Source organism: Rhinolophus sinicus, chromosome X (assembly GCF_036562045.2).
Source record: "Rhinolophus sinicus isolate RSC01 chromosome X, ASM3656204v1, whole genome shotgun sequence".
Classification (NCBI taxonomy): domain Eukaryota; kingdom Metazoa; phylum Chordata; class Mammalia; order Chiroptera; family Rhinolophidae; genus Rhinolophus; species Rhinolophus sinicus.
In genome coordinates this window covers 6,540,497-6,564,613 of record NC_133768.1, presented here as the reverse complement: position 1 = coordinate 6,564,613, position 24,117 = coordinate 6,540,497, and the positions used below count along the sequence as shown (strand labels likewise).

Below are 24,117 nucleotides of genomic sequence, written 5' to 3'. Positions count from 1 at the left end.
TGTGTCCTCTCGCTCAGCAGGATGACCTGTGGTTGCTTTGTGGGGCATAAGAGTTCTCAAGCGAAGGTGTGCTGGTGCCACAGACACGTCCTTGTCCCAACCCCTGGAGCCTGTGAACAGTCCGTATCTGGAAATGGCGTCTTTGCAAATGTGAGCAAGACAGGGATGTGAGATGAGGTCGTCCTGGATCAGGGGGCCCTGAACCCAATGACAGTGTCCTCGTCAGAGACAGAAGAGGAGGGACACAGACACAGAGGAGACGCCACGTGGAGACGGAGGCAGAGATGGGAGGGAGGCGGCCACCAGCCCAGGGACGCCTGGAGCCCCCAGGAGCTGGAAGGGGCAGGAGGGACCGTCCCCTGGCCCTGGGACACCTTGATGGCAGACTCCTGGTCCCCAGGATGGGGGAGGATGGGTGTCTGTGGGTTTAACTCCCCAGTGGGGGGCACTTTGTCACAGCCGCCCAGGACACTCCCACAGAGGGCTGCCCTGGGGTGCTATCTGGGCACGAGTTTCCGGGAGGTTTGCTCACCCCCCTGGCACCCACCCCCCCTCAGCCCCCCTGTGAGGAGGCTTCCTGGCCGCCCGTTCCTCAGAAGCAGAGGGTGAGACCCAGGCAGCCTGGAGACCAAGCAGGCTGCAGACGTGTGCACCTTCCGGATGGTTCCTGCCTGCGATGGCGCCTGCCACGCAGTGCGAGGGCCCAGCCACCTGGGAGGCGAGGCTGCTGAGGGGCACAGGGAGCACGGTGGGGCCGGCGCGCAGACTCAGTGCCCGGAGCGGCCCTGGCAGCTGGCCGAGTCTTGGCTCCCCTCCGTTGGCCCAGCTGTGAGGGCTGGGGGTTCTTGACCCACGGGACCCCGATTCGGGCCGTCCAGCCAGGAGTCTGGCTACCTGTGTGAGTCGGGGAGTGGGCGTGGACCGTGGGGCCAGGGGACAGGAGCGAAGGGTGAGCCCAGGGGGTGTTGGGGACAAGGGACTTCCCTTTCCCGCGCCTTGGTGAGTGTGTGTGCATTCAGGTGACATTCACATACTGTGCGTTACTAACGGAGAATTCAGAGGCATTTAGCACGTTCACAATGTTGTAGTATTAGCATCACTCCCTTGTTCCAGAACATTCCATCCCCCGAGGAGACCCGTCCCCATGAGCTGTCACTCTCTCTCCCTCCCCCAGCCCCCGATAACAGGCACCCACTTCCTGTCTGTGGTGCAGCCTGTTCTGGACATTTCCCATAAATGGAGTCACACGCTGGGTGGCCTTGTGTGTCTGGCGTCTGTGATTCCCTGAGCATCGTTTCTTCAGGGTCCCTGCGTGTGGTGGCGAGTGTCAGCGCCTCCTTCCTTTCCAGGTCTGAGTGACAGTCCAGTGTGTGGACAGACAGACCCTCTTGTGTGTACCCTTCTCCCAGCCGATGGGCGTTGCGGTTGTTTTCTGTCGTGAACGGCGCTGTAAGATGCATGTAGGAGTGTTTTGATTGAATATCTGTTTTCAGTCCTGCCGACCACATTCCCCGAAGTGAGGTTGCTGGGTCGTAGGGTAACCGCACGTGCCCCACTTTGAGGAACCGCCAGCTTCTTCTCCAAAGCGGCTGCACCAGTTGGCATCCCACCTGCCCTGCCTGGGTTTCTGACCCCTGCACACGCTCGCCCACGCTTCCTGCTTTGGCTCGACACCCCAGGACCGGCTGCCGTAGACGAGGTGCAGGCCCTGGGAGGTTGGGAGTCTCGGCTGGGAGGTAGAGGTCGTTGTCCGCCCCCCCCCCCCGTCACGCCCCTGGGGGGCCGTACAAGGACAGGTGGCACCAGTCCTGGGCCCATCAGCACGTGCCCGCTGCCGGCCTGCTGCTGTAGACTTGGTCCCTCTGGAGCCTTCCGCCTGGGGCATGTGCCCCTCCTGTCCTCAGCACACGGAGGTGACAAACCCTAGCCTCGGGTCCCTGTGGACCCTCCGTGGTGTCGCGGCTTGCTGTGGGGACCCTGCCGACCTCACATGCTCCCAGGTTCAGGGCGGGTGCATTTCACCCTTGGCACGTTCCATGTTTGCGAATACGCAGATTTGTGACATGGATGCATGTCCCCCAAACCCAGCCTCGTGGCGGTTTCCCATCATGTGTGTCCCCAGCTGTGCTGTCACAACATGCCGCCGAGACTGCCGACAAGTGTCCCTTCGGCAGTTTCTGAGTGCCGTGTGTTTTTGCATGTTGGTGCTTTGGGGGGGGGGGGTGATTTTGCCGTGTAGAATCCCCCGCAAACCACGGTGCTTGGTGCTGCCTGGTGCCTCGGAGCTGGAGAAGGCCACCGAACCACACAGCGTACGTGGGAAACTATGGAACACAAGGAGCCGATCACGCCACAGCTCCCTCCTGCAACGCGTGGGGTGAGGGAAGACGGTGTGCGCGGGCGGGCGAGAGAAACGGTCCATGTGTGAGCCCCTTCCTGGGCCCCAGAGGACTGAGCGTTTTCACACCCAGGCATGACACATTCACACCCAGTCCTGGGCAGACAGGTGTCAGTTCTCCGTGGGGCCCCGCTGTCCTCCGCCTGCTTTGTGGTGACCGGAGGGTGACATGGGGCCAGTCCAGCCCTGCTCCCTGAACCCCAAGCCCGTCCACCAGAGGCCTGTCCTGCAGGCAGAGAGGCTGCTGTGCCTGACACATGGGGGGGCTGGGAGGACAGTGCACCCCCAGAAGGGTGAGGAGCGCCGTCAGTGTGCCTGTGTGTGCGTGTGGGGCGGGCAGGCGGCCACATTCCTTGGCCATGAGCACCAGAGGCCAGTCCCGGACCCCTGCCCTGCACGCTGCTCTCAGCATGGCCTGTCATCTGTCATAGTGCCCGGCCCCAGGGCTTTGCAGCAGCCACATTCCGGTTCTCAGGAACCGGCCCCCAGCCCTGTTCTCTTCTCTGCAGCCGCAGCCCCGGGTGGACCTGCTGTCACTTACAAAGGAAGCGACACACCCCGGACCTCCTGCATGGCAGCAGGCAGCAGGCAGCACCTCTCTGGGCCCCTTCCCTCACCCCACCCTACCCCCACCCTCACGGGCTGCTGTTTGTCTCCAGAGCTCGTCTCTTATGCAACCTCGATAAACAAATAGGGCCCAGGCAGGCGGTTTCACTTCCCTGCTGGTGGCCAAGCTCTGGGGTCTCCAGTGACATCAGCCCTCAGAACGACCCGGGCCCCATTCCCACAACCCCGAGGGGACCGCTTTGTGCAGCTCAGCCCTCCTGGCCCAGTGGGTCAAGAAGAGGCCGACACTGGACGCTCCCCCCGCACTGTGTGCAGTGGACACCAGGTGGGAGCAGCAATGGTGGGCGGACACTCACAGCGGGGTCCGTCTGTCCACACACGAGACTGTCACTCGGCCCTGGAAAGGAGGGAGGCGCTGACACTCGTCACCACATGCAGGGACCCTGAGGACACTGCTCAGCGAGTGACAGACGCCAGACACACAGCGTGTGACTCCATTTAGGTGAAACGTGCAGAACAAGCTCCTCCACAGACAGGAAGTGGGTGACTATTGTCAGGGGCTGGGGCAGGGGAGGGGGAGTGACAGCTCATGGGGACGGGTCTCCTCGGGGGATGGAATGTTCTGGAACCAGACAGGTGGTGCTTACACAACACTGTGAACACGCTACGTGCCCCTGCGTTGTGCACTTTAAAGGGTGAATTGTGTGTTCCGTGAATTCCATCTCAGTTTTTAAAAAGGAGAGTAAGACAGCCTGGCCTGTGTCCCCAAGAATGCTGGCCCCACGGGGGTCCCCCAGCGTGCGCCCAGAGAGCAGAAACACACCGGCGCACACTGCCTGCCGGGACACAAGGAGTGTTTGTTGCAGGAATCAGGTCCCTTTCTCTCCGTCGTTACCCTGAGAAAAGGACCCAGATGGCGAACAAAGACAGTAGACTCTACAGATAGTTCTTTGAAAACAAAAACAAAAAGCAAAACAGACTCAGAAGATGTGTAACAAACAGCACGTTTTGGTTTCTCAGGAAGCGCCCCCCCTCCACCCCAGGCTTGTTTCTAAGGTGTGGCCGGGTGGGCTCCCCGGGAGTCTCTGTGAAATAAGCCCTGGAACCAGTGGACGCCTCAGCCCAACTGGACTCACCTGGGCCCTGGGGACCTGTCAGGCCTTCCAGCCGAGGACCCAGCCCCAGGCCAGCAAGCGCTCAGCAGCCAGGCCACTCGCTTCCCTGCCGGACTCCAGGCCCCTGATTTCTCTCCAAGCACAAAGCACCTGAAGCTTCCATGTGTAACACCCGGCTGTGTGAGTCCTGGGGCGGCCCAAACAAATGACCACAAACTAGGGCTTAAAACTACAGACACCCATCCTCCCCCAGGCCTGGAGACCAGGAGTCTGCCCTCAAGGTGTCCCAGGGCCACGCTCCCTCCGGGGGCCCCAGGGGACGGTCCCTCCTGCCCCTTCCAGCTCCTGGGGGCTCCAGGCGTCCCTGGGCTGGTGGCCGCCTCCCTCCCATCTCTGCCTCCGTCTCCACATGGCGTCTCCTCTGTGTCTGTGTCCCTCCTCTTCTGTCTCTGACGAGGACACTGTCATTGGATTCAGGGCCCCCCCCAATCCAGGACGACCTCATCTCAGATCCCTCACTCAGTCCCATCTGCAAAGACCCCGTTTCCAAAGTCAGTTCTGTCCAGAATGCCATGACCAAACCAAGCCAGAGGAATAGCAATTTAATTTCACAAACAGAATTCTCTCCATCTTTCTTGAGGTGTGACTGACAAAAATCGCATCCATTTCAGGTGGACACGTGGCGATTTGATGGACGTGCACACTGTGGCCTGATTTCCACCAGTACGTCCTCGGGACTTATTCCTGTTATAACTGGAAGTTTGTCCCTTTGATCTCCGCCCGTCACCTGGAGGGTTACTGTAACTCATCGCACAAACACAACTTTTCTTATTGTTTTTGCAGTGACCTTACATTTTAGAGACGTAGAGAAAATCAGAACAGGGGTGTGGCCGTGTCAGCGTGTATAGGAAGGGATGTGGATCATAGTCCCGCGTGGAAAGAAGGAGCAGGCAGGGAGGAAAGCCGCAGACCTTGTGAGAGCCGTTGGCAAGAGTAAAAATCTGTGTTTCCGAAACCCTTAATGAGTGGGATTGCTAGGCTGCCGGCCCCGTAACGGACGCCACTTGGGGACCTTTGCGTGGCAGCTCTGGGCTGCGGGATGGAGACTTTCTGGACATTTCCGTGCATGGGCGTGAGCTGAAGCACCAGCCGGGAGGAGCCTGCAGAGGGTCTGGGAAGGTGGGGGCGGGCGGGGGGGGGGAGTCCCAGTGCCAGAAAAGTCAGGCCGTGTGGTCACTTTGCTGAACCCACCGAGCAAAGTGAAGTGAGGGCTGGAGAATCCAGGCCGGTCCTCTGCCTGTGACTTGGGGATTCCTCATCCCGCGTCTGCGCTTCTCTCCGTTGGAAATGAAGTGGACACGTGAGTGGAGAACGGCATCAGCACCTGTCTCAGCAATGCCAAAGGAGTGACTCTCTAACGTGGAATTGCAGGGCCACGGCAGCTGCACTGAGCGTGGCGGTTTCCCGCCCCACTGCAGTCAACCCGAGCTGGGCCTTGTATCCGGACGGATGCAGTAGCCTCTTGAACACGGGCCTTTGGCAGGAAGCTGCCCTGCAGGCAGGATGCACGTGCCGTGCCGGCGCTGGGTGGGGAGGGGTGCTCGTTTCTGCTCACGTTACCCTCTGTCTACAAAACGGCCATCTGCTGCAGCTTCCTGTTGCAGGCGTGCAGATGGGACGAGATAATTCCCCAGCACAGCGTGCGCTGCATGTACGCACTCCCCTCCAAAGCGCACAATGGAAAGATGGAACCGTAGTAACCTTACAGCAGACACCTGACAAACACACCTGGGCCAGGGGCCCGAGGTCGTACCCAGCGCGCTGTCACGTGCAAAGCAGACAGCTGGACATGGCAAGATGGGAAGGGCACTTTGCCGCTGGGGTCTTCCTCCCCCCAAGCCCACAGCACCCGTCTAACCGTGAGAAAGAACATCAGGCAAAACCCACCAAAGGGGCATCCGTCCTGCACCTTCTTCACCAGCCGGTGTGCCTCAAAGTGTCCAGGTCACCCAAACAGGACAGGTCAGACTCTGAGACACTCTGGGGAAGAGCCCAGAGAAGCCAGGGACACTCGACAACCATGTCACGTGGGGCCTGGGTGGTGTCCTGGGACAGAAGGAGGACAGTCAGGAAAACCTGAGATGATGGGAATAAAATCCAGACGTTGGTTAATAACAACGTATCACTATGGGTCCATTGATGGTAACAAATGTAGCAGACCCGGGTCAGTGCTAAGAGCAGGGCAGGCTGTGCTGTGTGTGGGCGGGGAGGGGAGGAGGGTACTGGGGACTTTTTGTCCTGACTCTCAGCCCCCCCACCCCTCCCTCACGCAGGGCCCCAGCACCAGCTTCCAGGACTAAATGTGGGCCCTCCTGTGTGTCCCCAGGCGTGGCGCCCGGAGCTGTGGACGGCTGGGGCTCTGTGTGACCCTCGTGAGGGGCCGTCTCCCCGCCCCGCTCCTCCCGGAGGGGCTGCCCTAAGCCCACAGCCCCCAGGGCTTCCTGCACGGGAGGGGGCGACCCGGCTTCCCGGGGTCTCCCCTGGATCACCGCTTGCTTTGCTGCGGTAAATGGGTTAATGCAGAGGCACTGTGGGGGTTGTGGGCCCCCCTACGTAGGGCACCCCCACCCGTGCGGTTTGGGGTTTTCCTCTGGGCCACCCCACGTCTATTCAGTTCTCATCAACTTGAAAACACAACTGTGCAGAGAGGAGCTGTGTTTCCTTCCTTCTGAGACTCCCCGGGTCTCAGCAGCTCAGAAAGAGGCAAAGGACCGCATATCCATCTGTCTCTATCTCTCTTTCTCTCCCCCCACCCGATTATTTATCGGCCAGTCATCTATACCTATGTATTGTCTCTCTCTCCCCCCCATCTATTGATGATTTATCAGTCATTTGTATCTATCATCTATCTCTGTCTATTGATGATTTATCTCTCAATCTGTATCATCTATCAATTAATCGATCAATATCAATCTATCATCTATATATCTAATGTATCTACATGCGTGTGTCATCGATCATCTATGTCTTCTCTACTATCAATTGTCAATCAATCAATCAGCTCTCCAATTTAATTGTCTGTCACCTGTCTTTACATCTGCACCGGGTGTCCAGGAGAAATAAGCGGATCATTGCACAAAGCCAACAGTTCTCAGGACAAGACGTCACCTTGCAGGTGTAGTCTCAGGTTTGCACGATTCAGGACTCGCCCCTTAGCTCGCTGTGTCCTGCTTTTGACAGCAGCCTCCCCGATGGCTGTAAAATGCGGACGTGTCTCTTTACAGGTTGTCTGTTCCTTCTTTTCCATGGGTCTCAGAGGCACGTGTCCCCCACAGCCCCCCCCAAACACAAGAGGAAGCTGACATCCCAGGGGATTTGTGTCCCGTCCAAGGTTACGGGCCAGCAGGAGGGCCGTCTGAACCCACGCAGTCTGGTCTGAGGTCACGGGCCAGCAGGAGGGCCATTTGAACCCATGCAGTCTGAGGACACTGGGCTCCTGCCATCCCCTCCCGGGACCCTTGTCCCTGCCTCGGGTGTAGGCTCTTTACTTCCTTCCCTGAGTGTCCAGGGGCCATTGGGGGCAGCTCACAAGCCACATGTGACAGCTGCCCGGGACAGGAGGACGACACAGTGACTAGTAGGGAACTGTCAGGTTATAGAGAGACCAGGCACAGGGGTGCCGAATACCCCAGGGTGGGAGGGAGGGTGACGCAGTGCCAGCACCTGTGCCAGCTCTAAACATCCCTACAACTCTGCATGGCGGTCGTGTCACAGTGGCCACAGGATGCCAGTGCATGATGAGGTGGAAATGGAACCAGATGGATGAACACAGGGAGAGAGCAGCCAGCCCCAGGCCCCTTCTCACCGCGGGGTGGGGGGGCTGGATGAAGAAAGCCTCACCTCTGAGCAGGGCCCTCATGCAAACAGCCCCTCCGAGTGGCCCCTACCTGCACTGCTTGGCTGACTGAGAGGATCGCAGCCCAGCTACTGCGGAAAACAAACAAAACCAAACAGAAACACTGGGTGAGACTTTCCCCGTGTTTGCTGATTGCATCTCCTTAGGGATGCAATAAAAATGTGTGTCCCAAACTGACTCACAAACATGATGATGGTCATTCATACAATATTTAAAAACAGTAAAAATTGATGCAAAAATGCACGGTGAACCAAACCCTGCCCTATTAATGAGGCCAGGACCAGGCAGCTGGCATTCATGAAACATTACGAAAGGTTGGTGGCCACTTGGTCAGGAGATGTCGTGAAACGTGGCACTTCTCTCGTTTGAAAATGACATGAGAGAAGAGGGCAGTTTGAGGATAGTTTTGAGGAGCTTGCTTCCATTAAAGTCAGCAGAGGAGAGACATAAAAAGGATGGGTGCGTAGGTGGATGGATGGATGGATGGATGGATGGATGGATGGATGGATGATGGATGGATGATGGATTATTGGGTGATGGGTGGATGGATGGATGATGGATGGATGGATGGATGATGGATAATGAATGGATGGATTGATGGATGGATGGATGGATGGATGGATGGATGGATGGATGGATGGATGACGGATGATGGATGGATGGATGGATGATGGATGGATGGATGGATGGATGATGGATGGATGGATGGATGGATGGATGATGGATGGATGGATGATGGATGGATGGATGGATGATGGATAATGGATGGATAGATGGATGGATGGATGACGGATGATGGATGGATGGATGGATGATGGATGGATGATGGATGGATGGATGGATGGATGATGGATGGATGGATGGATGGATGGATGGATGGATGGATGATGGATGGATGATGGATGGATGGATGATGGATGGATGGATGGATGGTGGATGGATGATGGATGGATGGATGGATGGATGGATGGATGGATGATGGATGGATGATGGATAGTTGGAAGAATGGATGGAGGATGGCTGGCTGGATGGATAGACAGACAGACAGAGGATAGATGGATGGGTTGATGGACAGATGGACGAAGAGGACAGAGGTGGCCAGTTCTCTGACTCTGGCCCCAGTGCAGTTAAGTGGTCACTGGGATTCCAGGTCCTAGTGACACTTCCTGTCCCCATCAGGACCCGGCCATTGGAGGTGAGCCCCAGTCGCTGAGTATGAGGCCTTGGCTGACGGACCTTCCAGGCCTGCCTCCCTCCCCTCCTTAAGGCCCTGAGGGTCTCTGGCCGGACTCACTTGTTAGAAGCCGCTGCTCTGGGCCTCCCCCCGTTGTCCCAGCCACTGGATCCTCCCAGATGGCTGTGCCCATCACTGCCCAGTTTGTTCTGGAAGCTACGCTTGGAGCTGCTCATGCTGACTGAGCACTCGACCCTGTTCTGAATTACGGCTCAGTGATCCTGAAGAGAAAAGGGAAGGCCAGCGCAGCAGTGAGTCATGTGACGACCTCGTTTCTCATGGGCGGGACACTTCTGTATCTCAGTTTTGCATCTGTATCTCCTGTTCTGAGGTCGCCCTTTGATCTGATCTTCACAACATCTGATTTTGTGCTCTTCACATAGGAAATAATACCTCCCTCCCCCTGCCAGTGGCATAGCTCCTTACAATATCATTTGTGCATCAACAGCTAATTAGTTCCTGGAACGTGCATTTTCTCACCGGGCTGTTTTCAATGAAATTTATCTCAAATTGCTACCACCCGCCTCACTGGTTATCGCAGATCCTCACGGGTCCCTGGAATCCCATCCCGAAGTGGTAGCCTTGGTTCTTTCTCAGAAAGGCTCTTTCATTCTTGTGGTTTTATCATGAACAGGGCTGAGCACACACCCTCTTTCCTGGCGGCCCCCCGCCCCACCCCCAGGCCACTTCCAGTGACTGGGGTGTCTTCTCTCTCCCTTCAGCCGCCCCTTTGTCCCCTCACCTCCAAGCCACAGGTCTGTGCTCACCACCATACAGTGCAGTGGAGGAAAGAGGAAAGGAGGGTGGGATACAGGAAAGAACGTGACTTCCACGTCTCCTTGCAAAGACTTAAAGAGGTAAGGCTGGCACCACTTATTAAAAAAGAAAAAAGCCAGTGGTGGCTATGCAGATTTGGGGGGAAGGAATGGAGAAAGCACCCATGCCTGGAGATGCATCTCTACAAAGCAGTGACAAACCATGCTGAGAACACAGGCAGTCTTTGAAGGAACCGCACTAACGTTCCACTCCAGGAAACACCTTGCTTCTCTGTAGGATCGCGTGACGGGCCACGTGGGCAAGGGGAAGTAGCAGTTGAGATTGATCTTAACCCTGCAAGAAGCAACCAGACCTTCCACCGGGATTCTCTTCCCTGGCCACCTCACGGGAGGTTGCTGGAATCCCTCCCGTGGAAAGTCCCTCAAACACAGCCAGTGCATGGGCTGCTGCTCTCCACCTGGAGGCTGGTTCCCCTCAACTTCCTTCAACAAACCGTGTGCGACCCGCCCTGCTCTCCTGAGGGGACCACACCCTCGCCCTGCCATATCACCTCTTCACATCTTCCTTCCCGTACTGCGAAGCACTTGTGTACGTTGTTTCCATGCAACAAAGACTTAGTCTGACTCACACTGAGGTCTGCATTCCCCCTCTGCTCCCCTGACAAGTGGTCTGCAGGTCCCGCAGTGTCCTGGTAGATAAGGGTCTCCTGGCTTGCCTGGGGGCTTTGGCCACTGGACAGTTTCGTTATGGGATTTCTGATGGGGGCTCTGGAACGGCCTGTATCAGTTCCAACGTCCAAGAGTGGATGGAGACTAAAGATACTGTCTAGAACCCCAGCGTGGGCCTGGAGACTAATGGGCGGCCACATGGATGGATGGATGGATGGATGGATGGATGGATGGATGGATGGATGATGGATGGATGGATGGATGGATGGATGGATGGATGGATGAAAGGATGGATGGATGATGGATGGATGGATGGATGATGGATGGATGGATGCTGGCTGGCTGGCTGGCTGGCTGGCTGGATGATGGATGGATGGATGATGGATGGATGATGGATGGATGGATGATGGATGGATGGATGGATGGGTGGATGGATGACGGATGGATGGATGGATGACGGATGGATGGATGGTGGGTGGATGGATGACAGATGGATGGATGATGGATGGATGGATGGATGGATGACCAATGGATGGATGGTTGGGGGGATGGATGGATGATGGATGGATGGATGGTGGGTGGTGGGTGGATACTGTCGCCGTAGCTCCCAGTCCTTTGTCCCCACCCCATCCCTCCTTCATCCATCTTCTACAGTGCTGTGGACCCAACCTGCTGGTCCCACACTCTGAAATCACCTTTGAACACCCTGTCATCACAACAGTGGGGCTTTAGCACACCTGCAGCACATTCTCTTCCTGCCATCTCCAATGCTGCCAGAAGCATTAATTATACATATACCTTGTATACCTGCATACAAATACCCACATGTATTTTATTGTGCAATATAACTTACACATAGACCTTTGTATAACTGGGCAATAATTCTACAGGGTGACTTACCAGCACTGGCATTACCAAGTCAGAGAGAATGTGGGCACAGCAAAAATGGCAATTAGTAGGCTGTGTGGAATTTCCTTTAGAAAATCAGGCTAATGGACACAAGCAGTGCCAGCAGAGGAGAATGTCTCCAAGTCCTGGTGTGGCTTCCTCGAGGCCTACGTGACACACTTTTCTTTGGATCGTGCTGCTGAGAACTTAGGTACATGGTGCATGAAAAGTCCTGGGGTAGATAAAGAACTACCTAATAAGAGCACGAGTTGCAAAGGGCTGATGTCCTAAGGAGGGTAACGTTCATGGGAAAACCACTGGGCTGATGTCTTTGCTGAGGACAGATGTCGGGTTAACGAACCCCTGGCTTCCGGACCCTACCACAGGGTTAACCAGGCAGTTCCCTCTGGGGTTCATGACATTGGTGGGCACGCCCCCTGGCGGAAATGAGTTGTTTAGGTTTGAGAGGCTTGTTTAATATTAATATGTCTGAGGTGTATGGATGGACGGAGGGAGGGCTGGGTGGAGAGGTGGTAAGTGGGCGGGTAGTGGATGGATGGATGGATGGGGAGACATAGCTGGGGTGGGTAGAGGATGGATGGAGGGATGGGTGGGTGGGTAGATGAATGGACAGATAAATGGATGGGTGGATGGGTGGATGAGTGGATGGATGGATGGATGGATGGATGGATGGATGGATGGATGGGGAGACATAGATGGGGTGGGTAGAGGATGGGTAGAGGGGTGGGTCGGTGAGTTGATGAATGGACAGATGGATTAAGGTGGGTGGGTGGATGGACGGGTAGCTGGATGGGAATGTGAATGGATCTATAGGTGGATGGATAGATAACCAGTCAGATAGTTATACTGCTAGATGGATGGATAGATAGATAGATAGATAGATAGATAGATAGATAGATAGATAGATAGATAACCAGTCAGATAGTTATATTGCTAGATGGATGGATGGATGGATGGATGGATGGATGGATGGATGGATGGATGGAGATGTCAGCCAGGGCCGGGCTCTCACTGGAGGCTTGGTGGTGGGGGGGGCTCTTCTAAGATCCCCAGTTGTTGGAAGAACCCAACTCCTTGTGTGGTAGCATTGAGGCCTTCATCTCCCAGGACCCCCCGCCCCCCAATTCCTGCCAAGTGATTGTCTCTATAAGGCAGCCAGCTGTGTCGCTGCTGCTTCAAATCTCTGACTTCTTAACTCTGACTTCTGCACCTGATTACGCCTGGCCCACCCTGAATAACTTCCCTTTTGATTCACTTGAATCCATTGATTAGGCACTTTAATTACAACTGCAAAATTCCTTCACCTTTCCCATCTAATCCTGGGGGTGATATCCCATCATGTGCCCAGTTCCATTCGATAGTCCACAAGAGTGGTTTATACAGCCATCCACTTACCACATTGGGACCACAGATTATGGCCGCAGGTAACCTGGAACTTTGTTTTTCTATTTCTGAGGTGCACCCAGAGGAGGGGTACCTTGCTAAAGACTGGAGCAGGAATCTCCTCAAACATTTCCCCAAGTACTGTAATCACCTCTTGGGCTTGCTGGTGACCAAGGACTGCGCGTCTCATTTCTTCATTTGCTTTGCAAATGTCTCTCGGAGAGCAGAGTGGAAATATCGCTTTCAAATTGAACAGTTCCCCAGGGAAACAAACACGCAAGCAGCCTCAGAGACGACCGTTGTAAAGAGAACACCAAACCTCTCTGTCTTCCCAAGAAGAACAAGAAGGTACATGAAGACAGTGGGGAAGCCTGCCTGGGTTCAAAGACTGGGCCCCCTTCCTGGGGGAGCCTGCACCCTCCCTTTCCTCCTTGTCACGTGGAGATCACGGTCATACTTGCCTCTAGGGACGGTGTGTGGACAGGACAACATGACCCACACATAGCAGACACCCAGAAATTATCCAGGAACCCCTCCTGTTTAAAACTCCGTTGGTAGTTGGGGTCCCTTCACTCCCCCTCGCCCCTCTGATGCTGATGGGTTGGAAAACTATGTTGAACAACGGAAGGTTCCCTCTTGTTTTCCGACCCTGGATTTTCAGGGTGGGGGCTTGGACACGGGTGGGGCAGCAGAAGCCCATGCCTTGTGCAGCATCTGCCATAGTACGGGAGCCTCGTACATTGTAACGTGCAAATTTCTAAGTACATAATCATCTAGGCATATGATTATGTAAAAAATACTGTATATGATGTATAGTTACGTGAAAATATATGTAAAATAGAGTTGCCTTTCAATCTCGTTATTAAAATAAATGTCATATAAAGTATGAAATATAAACCATTGAAAACATTAAAATATTATATATTTTATTGTATTATATGTTTATTTGTGTTACATGTTTACGTAAGAACGTAACATCCCCTGGAAGGAAGCGTCTGATCTAGACATCAATATACATAATAAAGTAATTAAGCTACTAATAAATGCTTGATGAGAGAAATGCATAATTTATCATTGAATTGTATAAGTATGTTAACCTGTGATGTGTAATTAATATGCATAGTAAATACAACAAATGAATGCTTGGTTCGACCATAATTTACAGGTAACTTATATTAGTAGCTTATGCATGATTATCACAATAATTTAGGCGCAAACACCAGGTACCGCTCCGGTTTATCAACAGCCCACGGTGGCCCCGGTGCGGCCTCGGCCTGGACCTGGGACCTGGGCACAGGTAGCGGCGTGGGGGCAGGGTGAGCTCGCGCACGCGCAGTGCACAGCAGGGTCGCCCCGCCCTCGCCCTGGGCCCCCGGAAGTCCCGCCCTGGGGGCGGGGCCAGGACCGGGAGGAGAAACCGGCAGCCGCCGCGCGGCCGCTTCCGCGGGCCCGCACACCGGAAGCGGAAGTGCGTCACAGCGGCGGGCGGCGGCGGGCGCATCGGGGGGTCTCGGGGGGGAGGCTGTTCCTGCCAGGGTCGTCGGGGGACCGCGGCGAACTGGGGCCAGGGCGGCGGCGGCGGGGGACACAGGCGGAGTCCCGCGCCGGTGAGCACCGCCCGCACTCGCTGCCTCCGGGAGCCGGCCGGGGTCGGGGGCCGGGGTGGTGCGGGGCCGGGGCTGCGGGGTCCCGGGCCCGGGACACTGGGGGCCCGGGGACACTGGGGGGCCGGGGCACTGGGGGCCCGGGGACACTGGGGGCTGGGGGGGGGGGGGCTGGGGACCTGGGGAATCGGGGGCTGGGGGTCCGGGGTCCGGGGACAGTGGGGGGCTGGGGCACTGGGGTTGGGGACATTGGGGGGCCTGGGGCACTGGGGCCCAGGGACACTGGGGGCTGGGGACACTGAGGCCCGGGGCACTGGGGGCTGGGGTATCCTGGGGCTGGGGACACTGGGGGCTGGGGAATCAGGGGGGACACTGGGGGGTTGGGGACATTGGGGGGCCGGGGGCACTGGGGCCCGGGGACACTGGGGGGCTGGGGACACTGAGGCCCGGGGACACTGGGGGGCTGGGGGATCCCGGGGCCCAGGGACACTGGGGGGTTGGGGACACTGAGGCCCGGGGCACTGGGGGGCTGGGGAATCCCAGGGGCGGGGGGTCCCGGCGGTCGGGGGGCCCTGGGTCTGAGGTGGGGGCAGTACCGGGGTGCCCTAGGAAGGCCTGGGGCCTGGTGGTTACCATGGAGACCGAGGGTTCCCGGGGAGTCTCCCTTTATGAGGGGGCCGGTGCTAGAGGCCAGGACAACAGGGGTCTAATGAGGGCTGGAAATCGGGGGTAACCAAGGGTAATGGGGGTGTACCTGGGGGACGGGGCAGTTGGGGGGACACAGCGAAGCCCCACAGGCAGCTGCGTGGGGTGGAGGTGCGGGGGCTGAACCCGGGGACTGGGGCGCCTGGGGTACCAGCGGCAGCCAGGCCCTCGGCGATGGGGTGGGGGCACAGGGGTAGCTAGGCCACCAGAGGGAGATCCTGCCGGGGGCAGTTCTGGGGTCTCTCTCGGTCTGGGGGCTCCGCCTGGGCCGCAGCCCCTCGTCCACCCAGGGGGCTCTTCCATCCAGTTCGGAGCCTCCTGGCTTGGGGCCTGTGGGGAAACCTCCCACCTGAGCTGCTGGGCAGTGGCTGGATGGGCCACCTGTGTTGTTTGGGTGCATGGTGTCGAGGTCGCGGCTAGAACCTGCGCTCCGGGAACGTGTGGGGACCAGCAGGGAAGACCAGGAGGGCAGTGAGGGGAGGGAGACGGTGCTGATGGCCCCCAGCCCCCAGCTGGGGAAAGACGGGCAGTTTTCACGTGAAGCTGGGCAGAGACAGGCGTGGAGTGTCTTCACCCTGAACCTTCCTGTTTGACCAGGGCAAATGCCAGGCCACCTGCTGCACAGTCTTCCCAGGTGCCTGAGCGGCCTCCTGCTCTGTGGTTTCGCCGCGGCCTGTCTGCAACTCCGGGGAGTTAGGTGGGGTCTCGCGTGCCTCTTCCCACTGCACAGAGGGTGGGAGCCAGGCTGCTCGGCGCTGGCCCCGGGAGGGCTGCTTCTGGGTGCCGGGTGCAGGGCTCGTGGAAGCTTTTGTCCACTCAGTTGTTTTCCCCTTTGGCGTCACCTGATGGTTTCAGAACAGCCATGTCAGGTGATGAGGGAGGGCTTTCAGCCAGGGGAGCCCACGTGCCCCCGCGAGGCGCACAAGCAGCCGGCCCGGGCGCCCGCCCCTGACTGTGTGCGTCTGCGTTCCAGGCCCCAGGTCCCGGCTATGGCCGCGGCCACCATCGTGCACGACACGTCTGAGGCGGTGGAGCTGTGCCCCGCGTTCGGCCTGTACCTCAAGCCCATCACCAAGATGACCATCAGCGTGGCGCTGCCGCAGCTGAAGCAGCCGGGCAAGTCCATCTCCAACTGGGAGGTGATGGAGCGGCTGAAGGCCATGGTGCACAGCCACCAGTTCTCCACGCTGCGCATCACCAAGAGCACCATGGACTTCATCCGCTTCGAGGGCGAGGTGGAGAACAAGAGCCTGGTGAAGGCCTTCCTGGCCTGCCTGGACGGCAAGACCATCAAGCTCAGCGGCTTCTCCGACATCCTCCGGGTCCGCGCCGCCGAGTTCAAGATCGACTTCCCCACGCGGCACGACTGGGACTCCTTCTTCCGCGACGCCAAGGACATGAACGAGACGCTGCCGGGGGAGCGTCCGGACACCATCCACCTGGAGGGGCTGCCCTGCAAGTGGTTCGCCCCGCGGGACGCGGGCTCCGAGAAGCCCAGCGAGGACGTGCTGGTCAGGGTGTTCGAGAAGTTCGGGGACATCCGCAACGTGGACATCCCCATGCTGGACCCCTACCGGGAGGAGATGACGGGGCGCAACTTCCACACCTTCAGCTTCGGGGGGCACCTCAACTTCGAGGCCTACGTGCAGTACCGCGAGTACGCGGGCTTCATCCAAGCCATGAGCGCGCTGCGCGGCATGAAGCTCATGTACAAGGGCGAGGACGGCAAGGCCGTGGCCTGCAACATCAAGGTGGGCCTCCGCGGGCGGGGGCGGGCGGGGGCGTGGCCTGCAGCATCAAGGTGGGCCTCCGCGGGCGGGGGCGGGCGGGGGCGTGGCCTGCAACATCAAGGTGGGCCCCTCCGCAGGCGGGGGCGTGGCGGGGGCGTGGCCTGCAGCATCAAGGTGGGCCCCTCCGCGGGCGGGGGCGGGGGCGTGGCCTGCAACATCAAGGTGCGCCCTCCGCGGGCGGGGGCGGGCGGGGGCGTGGCCTGCAGCATCAAGGTGGGCCCCTCCGCGGGCGGGGGCGGGGGCGTGGCCTGCAACATCAAGGTGGGCCCTCTGCGGGCGGGAGCGGGGTGCTTTAGCGCTGAGGGCCCTCACCAGGTTCCCGTGCGGGGACGAGGCCGCCAGCCTCCGAGAGAGCCGGGCCTCTGCCCATCAGCTGGCCACCCGGTGGCGGCGGTGGCGGTGGTGGCGGCGGTGGTGTTGGGGTCGGCCGGGGAAACGCTGGGGCCCTGGGGAGCGGGAGGGGCAACCGCCTTGTGAAAGGGGTGGCTTGGTTCTTGTCAGCACACGGCGAGGCACATGTCTGGGAGCGTGGCCACGTCATGCCGCCGTGCCCTGTGTCCTCCCGCAGGTGTCCTTTGATTCCACCAAACACCTGAGTGACGCGTCCATCAAGAAGCGGCAGCTGGAGAGGCAGAAGCTGCAGGAGCTGGAGCAGCAGAGGCGGGAGCAGAAGCGCCGGGAGAAGGAGGCGGAGGAGCGGCAGAGGGCCGAGGAGAGGTGCGCAGGGAGGCGGGGCCTTGCACGCGCGTGTGCATGTGTGTGCTTGTGGGATGTGTGTGTGCGTGCGTGTGCATGCAGTCTGCACGTGTGTGCGTGTCTGCACGTGTGAGTGTCTGCACGCAGCAGCCGCTGGAGACACAGCAGGGGTGTGTGTCCGGGTGCTAGCGGCCACTCCCAGGAACTCAGTCCCACCTGTGACATGGCCTGGGCTGGCCCTCCAGACCCGCATCTCTTGTCCCCCCCACCCCGCATCCTGCCGAAGCCACCACTGTGTCCTGGCCGCTGTCCTGTGTGGCATTTACGTTGGCATTACGTTAATATGAGGTAGAGAACGGACAATGTCAGCCAGGCTTTAGTAAGAAACGGTTCCCGGTAAAGACGCAGTAAAGTACTAGGCGTCTGCGGCCAAGTCTGGTCCTGCTTCTCCTCCTTCCGTCCTGTGTTTGTTTGGTCTGAGCCGAACGTAACCAACGGTGTGACCTAGATCGTGGGGGGAAAGGAGGACTTCTTCCCGTCAGTGCCACGCGTTGGGCATTCCTAGCATTTCGTGTGGGTGTCACAGGACCGTTTTCTGCTCTGATTTGCTGGCTGTCGAGGCTCTGGCTCGGTGGATTTGGCTGGTTTCGTTCCTGACCAGTCTTTTTGTCACTCCCTGTAGAGTCGAGTGTCCCCCACGGCTGGCGCCTGTGTTGTTTTCCACTCTTCCCCCAGAAGCGGACGCGTGTCTGCATTGAGCTGTTTGGATGTTTGCTGCCGAGCACGATGTTAGGTGTGGCAGGTGTGGACCGTGCTGCCCTGGGGGGCCGGTTGGTCTGCTGCCTGCCCGCCCGGGGAGGATGGTGTGGGTGTGGTGGCAGCCCTGGCAGCAGCGTCTGGGGCCTCTGTGTGGAGCAGGTGGCCTGGGGAGCGTGCAGCATGCTCACGCACAGCCAGAGGCCCGGATGTGCATGGCCTCACACGTCAGCACGCTTCCCTTGGCAGAAGCAGGGAAAGCGAGCAGGAGGCTCATGGGAGCCGCGACCTGCAGCGTGTAGACCAGCCCGGCCCTCGTCCACAACGGGCCGTCCCCGCCCTTCCAGGCGCCCACCGTGACCCGCGGACGCTGCTGTCATCCTGCAGAAAGGCCCCCTCAGCGCTTCACGCAGCAGCTGTGCGGGCTCCTTAACCTTGACAGCAGGAAAGAGCAGGCCAGGGAGTGGGCCGCATCCTGGCCCTGAGGACAGGCCACCATCTGTGGGCCACGTGACAGACTCCGTCCCGGGAGGCGTGGTGGGGGCACAGGGTCCCGTCCACACACTGGCACGTCTGCCATGCCATGGAACGCTGGGAAGGGCCGCCGTGAGGTGCTGACTGCGGGTCTGCCGGGGGCCTGGGTGCAGGCTGGGGAGCTCCTGGGGGCCTGGGTGCACGCTGGGGGGCTCCTGGGGGCCTGGGTGCAGGCTGGGGGGCTGCCGGGGGCCTGGGTGCAGGTGTCCCACTGCCCTTTCTCAGCCTGAGCCTGCAGGCCCGACCAGGCGCCCCTGTGTCTTCCCCCGCAGCTAGCGTGCTCGTGTGGGTGGTTGGGTCAGGACAGAGCGTGGCTGTAGCCGTCATGTCGTGGCCTTGCAGACGGCAGGCCTGGGCTTCGGCTGGTTCCCTGCAGAGCTGCTCACTTAGGGGCTCACGAGGCCGCCTGGGGCCTCTGCTCTTGAAGCGTGTGGGGCCCTGTGTGCTGGAACCCCTGGGACGGGCCGTCGGCACTCGGCCCCGCTCCCTTCCTGCACCTGGGGGGAGGGTGCACCCCCTGCTTCCTCCCCCGCCCCTCCCCATGTGTGGGTCATGTCCTTGCTTCTCTGGGTCTGTGTCACCGTGGACCTGCTGCCCTCAGGTCCCACTCCTCCCCCAACGTGAATCTCTGTGCTGCGTGGAGCTGCTTTGCCTTTGTCACTGCGTCTGTCGGTCATTTGGGTGATTTTAAAGCTGAACAGCCCAGGAGGGTGTGCTGTGTTAACAGGCCTCGTGCTTCTTCCAGACTTTTCCAGGGAGATGATTAGTTCTGGTCGCATTCGGATGCTCATTTTGGGAACCCTCCCCCGCTAATAGGAAACGGTGTTAGGAGCGAATTTGTTGGGGCTCGGGCGTGCTGTGCGTTCATTTTAAAGACGAGTCGCCACGTCCAGGGCGCCTGTGTTTAGTGACCTCGCAGGATTTCCGTGAGACAGTGTGTGCTCTTACGGACCCCTGATCAGGGCACACCCCAGAGCGAACCGTCCTTGGTTTGTTGTCCTTGTGGGTTTGCCTTTTCTGGAAGAGGATTGTACAGTACGTGGTCTTCTGTGTTTGATGTTACCCCTAGCGTGACGCTTCCGGAACCTTCTGTGGCCATGCACATTTGTGTGTCATGCTTCCTTTCGGCCCCGCGGTTGCCTCCGAGAGCCCCAGGGATGGGCCTTCCTCTCCACGGGAGCACGTCTGGCACTTACCTGCGTGTTAGAACTGAAGCCTCCGTGACCTCTGCTGTCCTGAGTCTGAGGCCCGGATGGCTGTGTGTGGAGCAGTGTGTCACGGCGCTTGTGCCTGCGGTGGCAGTGTCCCCCTGCGACGGGCCCCGCCCTCCCGCCCCTCTGGGTCGCTTCTCGCTGTTGGCCCTTGACCTGAGCTGCTGTCTGTGGTTCAGAGCTAACCATCGATGCCGTCAAACCCATCGGCCCCCTTTTCCGCGCCTCACGTTTGGGTCGCGCTTGGCAAGGCCGTCCCTCCCTCCAGAGACTAAAACACTCACCCTGTGCCCCTGCCGCTGCTCGAGTTTCTGGGCTCAATGGGAATTTATCTGTGGACAGAGTTCAAATGATTAATCGTGTGGACACCTCCCTGCCACCCGTCTTCCCCGCTTGCTTAGAAGCCACCTGTGCGAGGTACCGAGTGTTCCCCTGCCACCCTGTCTTTGCTAATGGAGCCTTCGTGTCTTTTGCACAGGAAACAGAAAGAGCTGGAAGAACAGGAGCGAGAGAGAAAGAGAGAGGAGAAGCTTCGCAGGAGGGAGCAGAAGCAGAGGGAGCGTGAGCTCCGCCGGAGCCAGAAGAAGCTCGAGAAGCTCCAGGCTGAGGAGCAGAAAAAGCTGCAGGAGAAGATCAGGCTGGAGGAACGCAAGCTGCTGCTGGCCCAGCGCAACCTGCAGTCCATCCGGCTCGTCGCGGAGCTGCTCAGCCGTGCCAAGGTACCGCCGGGGCACGGGGGCGCCGGGCCAGGCCAGGGGGCCGTTAGGGCGCTGGGCCCGGGACCGCGGGGGCACTGAGCCGGGCTGAGGCACCGCCGAGGGGCTGAGCCTGTCCTGCCCACGGGAGCTATGCCTCTGCTCTGAGACATGGGCCACGGTCACGGTCCCTGTTTGTCGGCTGGTGGCATCCACCACCGAAAGGAATCAGGCTTCCCAGGGAGGGTGATCTGTCAGCTGGTGTTGTGCAGGCTCTCTGCGTCATTCCGGATTTCAGGCTTAGGAAGCTGGTAGGACGGTCACTTAGTGTGACCTGTGGTCAGGCCTCCCCGGCACCAGCCCCACAGCCTTGGTGTGGCCAGGGCTGAGGGTCACTGTGTCCCTGGGAGACGGAGTGGCAGCGGTCGCTGAGGGTCACCCGGCCCCCTGTGGCTCTGGTTGCACCTGGGATGCCCTGGCTGGGCCTCCTCAGGTCACCGGGCCTTGTTCTGACCCCTGCAGGCCAGTGGCAGGGGGCGGTGGGAGGAGGGCTGAGCCTGGTCCCAGGGGAACCCAGGGTGCCCCCCAGAGCCTGGCCTGCTGCGGTCCCACTCTGCAGCTGTGCAGCTGACGGTCCTGGGCCGCTGCTATGTGGACGTTCCCTAGAGCCGCCTTGTGCCTCTTGGAGGCCCTGCTGGTCACTCCCGAGAGCTGGCCGCGGACAGACGTGCCGGGCCCTGCCTGAGCTCCGAGCCGCGTGCCCGTGCACGGTGGCGCCGGCCACCCCGTAACCTGTTGTCTAATTACAGTGTTGATAAGGCCCCGGGAAGGAGCATGGCAGGCGCGCCGAGACGTGCGGCAGCTCATTTCTTGTCTCATGGTGAATATTGAAGACACTGACCCAGGCTAGGCCCAGCACGCCCCGCGGCCGCCTGTGTCTGCGAGTCCTGGCAGCCGCGGGGGCGCCCAGGCCGCCCCTGAAATGCACGCCCCGGGCGGGCTGTGCCCAGTAGCTTTGCCGCGGGGTCCCCGCCGGGCGTGGCCAGGCCGCCCCTGAGCGTCGGGCGCGGAGGACGCCCTCTGAGCCGCGCGCCCTGTCTCCCGCAGGCCGTCCGAGTGCAGGAGCAGGAGCGGAAGGAGCAAGCGCGGCGCCTGCAGCAGCTGGAGGAGCGGCGCCGGCTGCAGGAGGCCGAGCTGCGGCGCGTGGAGGAGGAGAAGGCGCGCGCGCTGGGGCTGCAGCGGCGGGAGCGCGCGCTGCGCCAGCGGCTTCTGAGCATTCTGCTGAGCAGGACGGCCGACGGCCCCCGGGCGCGCGCCCCGCTGGCCGGCGCCCACGCCGACCTGCTGCAGCCGGTGCTGGACATCCTGCACACGGTGTCGGCCGGCGGCGGCGCCGTCGCGTCCTCGCTGCATGGCCTCGGGGGCCAGCCACCCCCCAGCGCCGCGAGGGACACCCCGCCGCGGCCGGACGGCGACCGCTCCCCCGGAGACGTGAACGGGAGCGTGGCCGAGGAGGGCCCGGGCGGGGACCGGCAGCCCGCGCGCCCCGTGGCCCTGGACGACGCCTCGCCAGAGAAAAGGTGCCCGGCCGTGCTTTCCTGCATCCCCGACAACAACCAGCAGCCCAAGGGCGTCCCCGCCGCCTGCGAGCAGAGCGCGCCCAGGAAGGAGGCCCGTTCCGAGCAAGACAAGTGCAACCGTGAGCCCAGCCGGAGCCGGGCCAGCGGGGACCACGGCGCCGAGCACCGACACAAGCGGGAGAGGAGCCGGCCGCGGCGGGCAGGCAGCCGGGAGGATGGGCGGCCGCGGAAGGACGGGCGGTCCCAGCAGAAGCGCGCGCAGCAGGAGGCCGGCGCCCCGCGGCGCAGCGCCAGCCCCGACCACACCCCTTCGCGCAGGTCCCACAGCAGAGAGCGTTCTGGCCGCAGGGACCGCAGCCGTGACCGCAGGGGTGGCTCAGGCAGGAAGCGCAGCCGCCACCGCCGCGGCGACAGGTCGCGCTCGGGGTCCCCCAGCCGGCGCCACAGCTCTTGGAACAGGTAATGCAGGCCGCGGCGTCCTGCTGCCGCCCAGAGAAGGTCGGACGAGCGTGCGGCCTCCTCCCACCGCCGCCGCCCCCGGAGCGAGCGTCCAAGGAGCCGCCGCATGGAGGAGGGCGGCGCGGTACGAGTCTGCTGTCATTGGCCGCTGGTAGCCTTGGGTCCAGTCTGCAGCCATCAGCCACTAGCTTTAGTTCCTCTTGAAACCTGTTGATCTGATAGCTTTAATATCGCCGCCAGTCCTCGCAATCAGGAGAAGCATCTGGAAGGACAGTCCTGGGGACAGCAGGGCACAGGGCAGAGCTCACTGCCCACGCTCCGTCGCGCCCACGCACCTGGGAGGCGCGCTGCACGGCCGGGGATGGCTGGTCCGAGCCGACCCGCAGCGCCTCCCACAGGGCGCGGGGAGCCAGCCTTGCTCTTGGTGTTTGGTTTTTCCCGTTTTTCTTCTTGTAATCTTCACTGATGAGAAGCTCACTTTGGGTGGAGATGCCCCAAGAGCAAGGGGGCAGTGGCACAGGAAAATGGAAACACCAACGTGCCGTCCTTTTAAGACGCCGGTTTGCGGGGGCGCTGTGACGCTCGTCAACGTCAGACATTCACTTTTTACACGTTTGAGTAATTAAAGCCGAGGAGAGGTTGGTCAAAAGCTTTGGTTTCTAGTCAAGGGTAGCGTGTGTGCTTTTTTTAAGAAGCTGTTTTGCTAAATTATTTTTACTTGGAACGTTTCCACCAGATTTAAGGCGGCAAAGTTGGTAAATTTTATAATGGTCGGCTTCTCCACATGAAGCACAGAAATCCTTAAAAAAAAATAGCTGTACTGTTTGCATTAGAAAAGGTGGTGTTGATTCCAGTTTGCATTTTTATGGTGAAATAAAATCCTTTTCCAGTGAACGAGTATTTTGCATACTTGGTCTGTTTCAATTTGCCTAGAAGGGCTGATTCGCAGCGATGGGTGGGTTCCACGGCGCTCGTGTCACGCGTCACCCCTGCAGGAGATGCGTGGCTCCTCAGAGAGGGGCCTGTCATTAGTTTAGCGAGAACCTCGAGTTTAGCCAATCCACTCAAGCAGTCGTTCAAAGCCTAGAGACACTTTTTCAAAACGAAATCAAGCAGAAGT

At 59.7% G+C, this 24,117-nt stretch overlaps 1 protein-coding gene across 2 annotated transcripts; it reads left to right on the top strand.

Annotated features, from left to right (window-relative positions):
* The first annotated feature begins 14,438 nt into the window (after positions 1-14,438).
* On the top strand, positions 14,439-23,891 carry AKAP17A (A-kinase anchoring protein 17A). Of its 2 annotated transcripts, XM_074323434.1 has the most exons (6): positions 14,441-14,574; positions 15,874-15,973; positions 16,250-17,027; positions 17,635-17,783; positions 20,742-20,982; positions 22,066-23,891. In XM_074323434.1, the coding sequence occupies exons 2-6, from the start codon at positions 15,879-15,881 to the stop codon at positions 22,999-23,001; spliced, it is 2,199 nt and encodes a 732-aa protein (XP_074179535.1). In that variant the 5' UTR covers positions 14,441-14,574; positions 15,874-15,878; the 3' UTR covers positions 23,002-23,891. The 2 variants fall into 2 exon arrangements, with proteins under 2 accessions (XP_074179536.1, XP_074179535.1); XM_074323435.1 differs by lacking the exon at positions 15,874-15,973 and having other exon boundaries at positions 14,439-14,574.
* Positions 23,892-24,117: the final 226 nt, after the last annotated feature.

Excerpts from the sequence above, each read along its gene's own strand:
- AKAP17A (XM_074323434.1), top strand. The coding sequence starts at position 15,879 with ATGCCAGGCCACCTGCTGCACAGTCTTCCCAGGTGCCTGAGCGGCCTC. Across the intron at positions 15,974-16,249 it reads CTGCAACTCCGGGGAGTTAG|GCCCCAGGTCCCGGCTATGG; the intron begins GTGGGGTCTCGC and ends TCTGCGTTCCAG. Across the intron at positions 20,983-22,065 it reads AGCTGCTCAGCCGTGCCAAG|GCCGTCCGAGTGCAGGAGCA; the intron begins GTACCGCCGGGG and ends TGTCTCCCGCAG.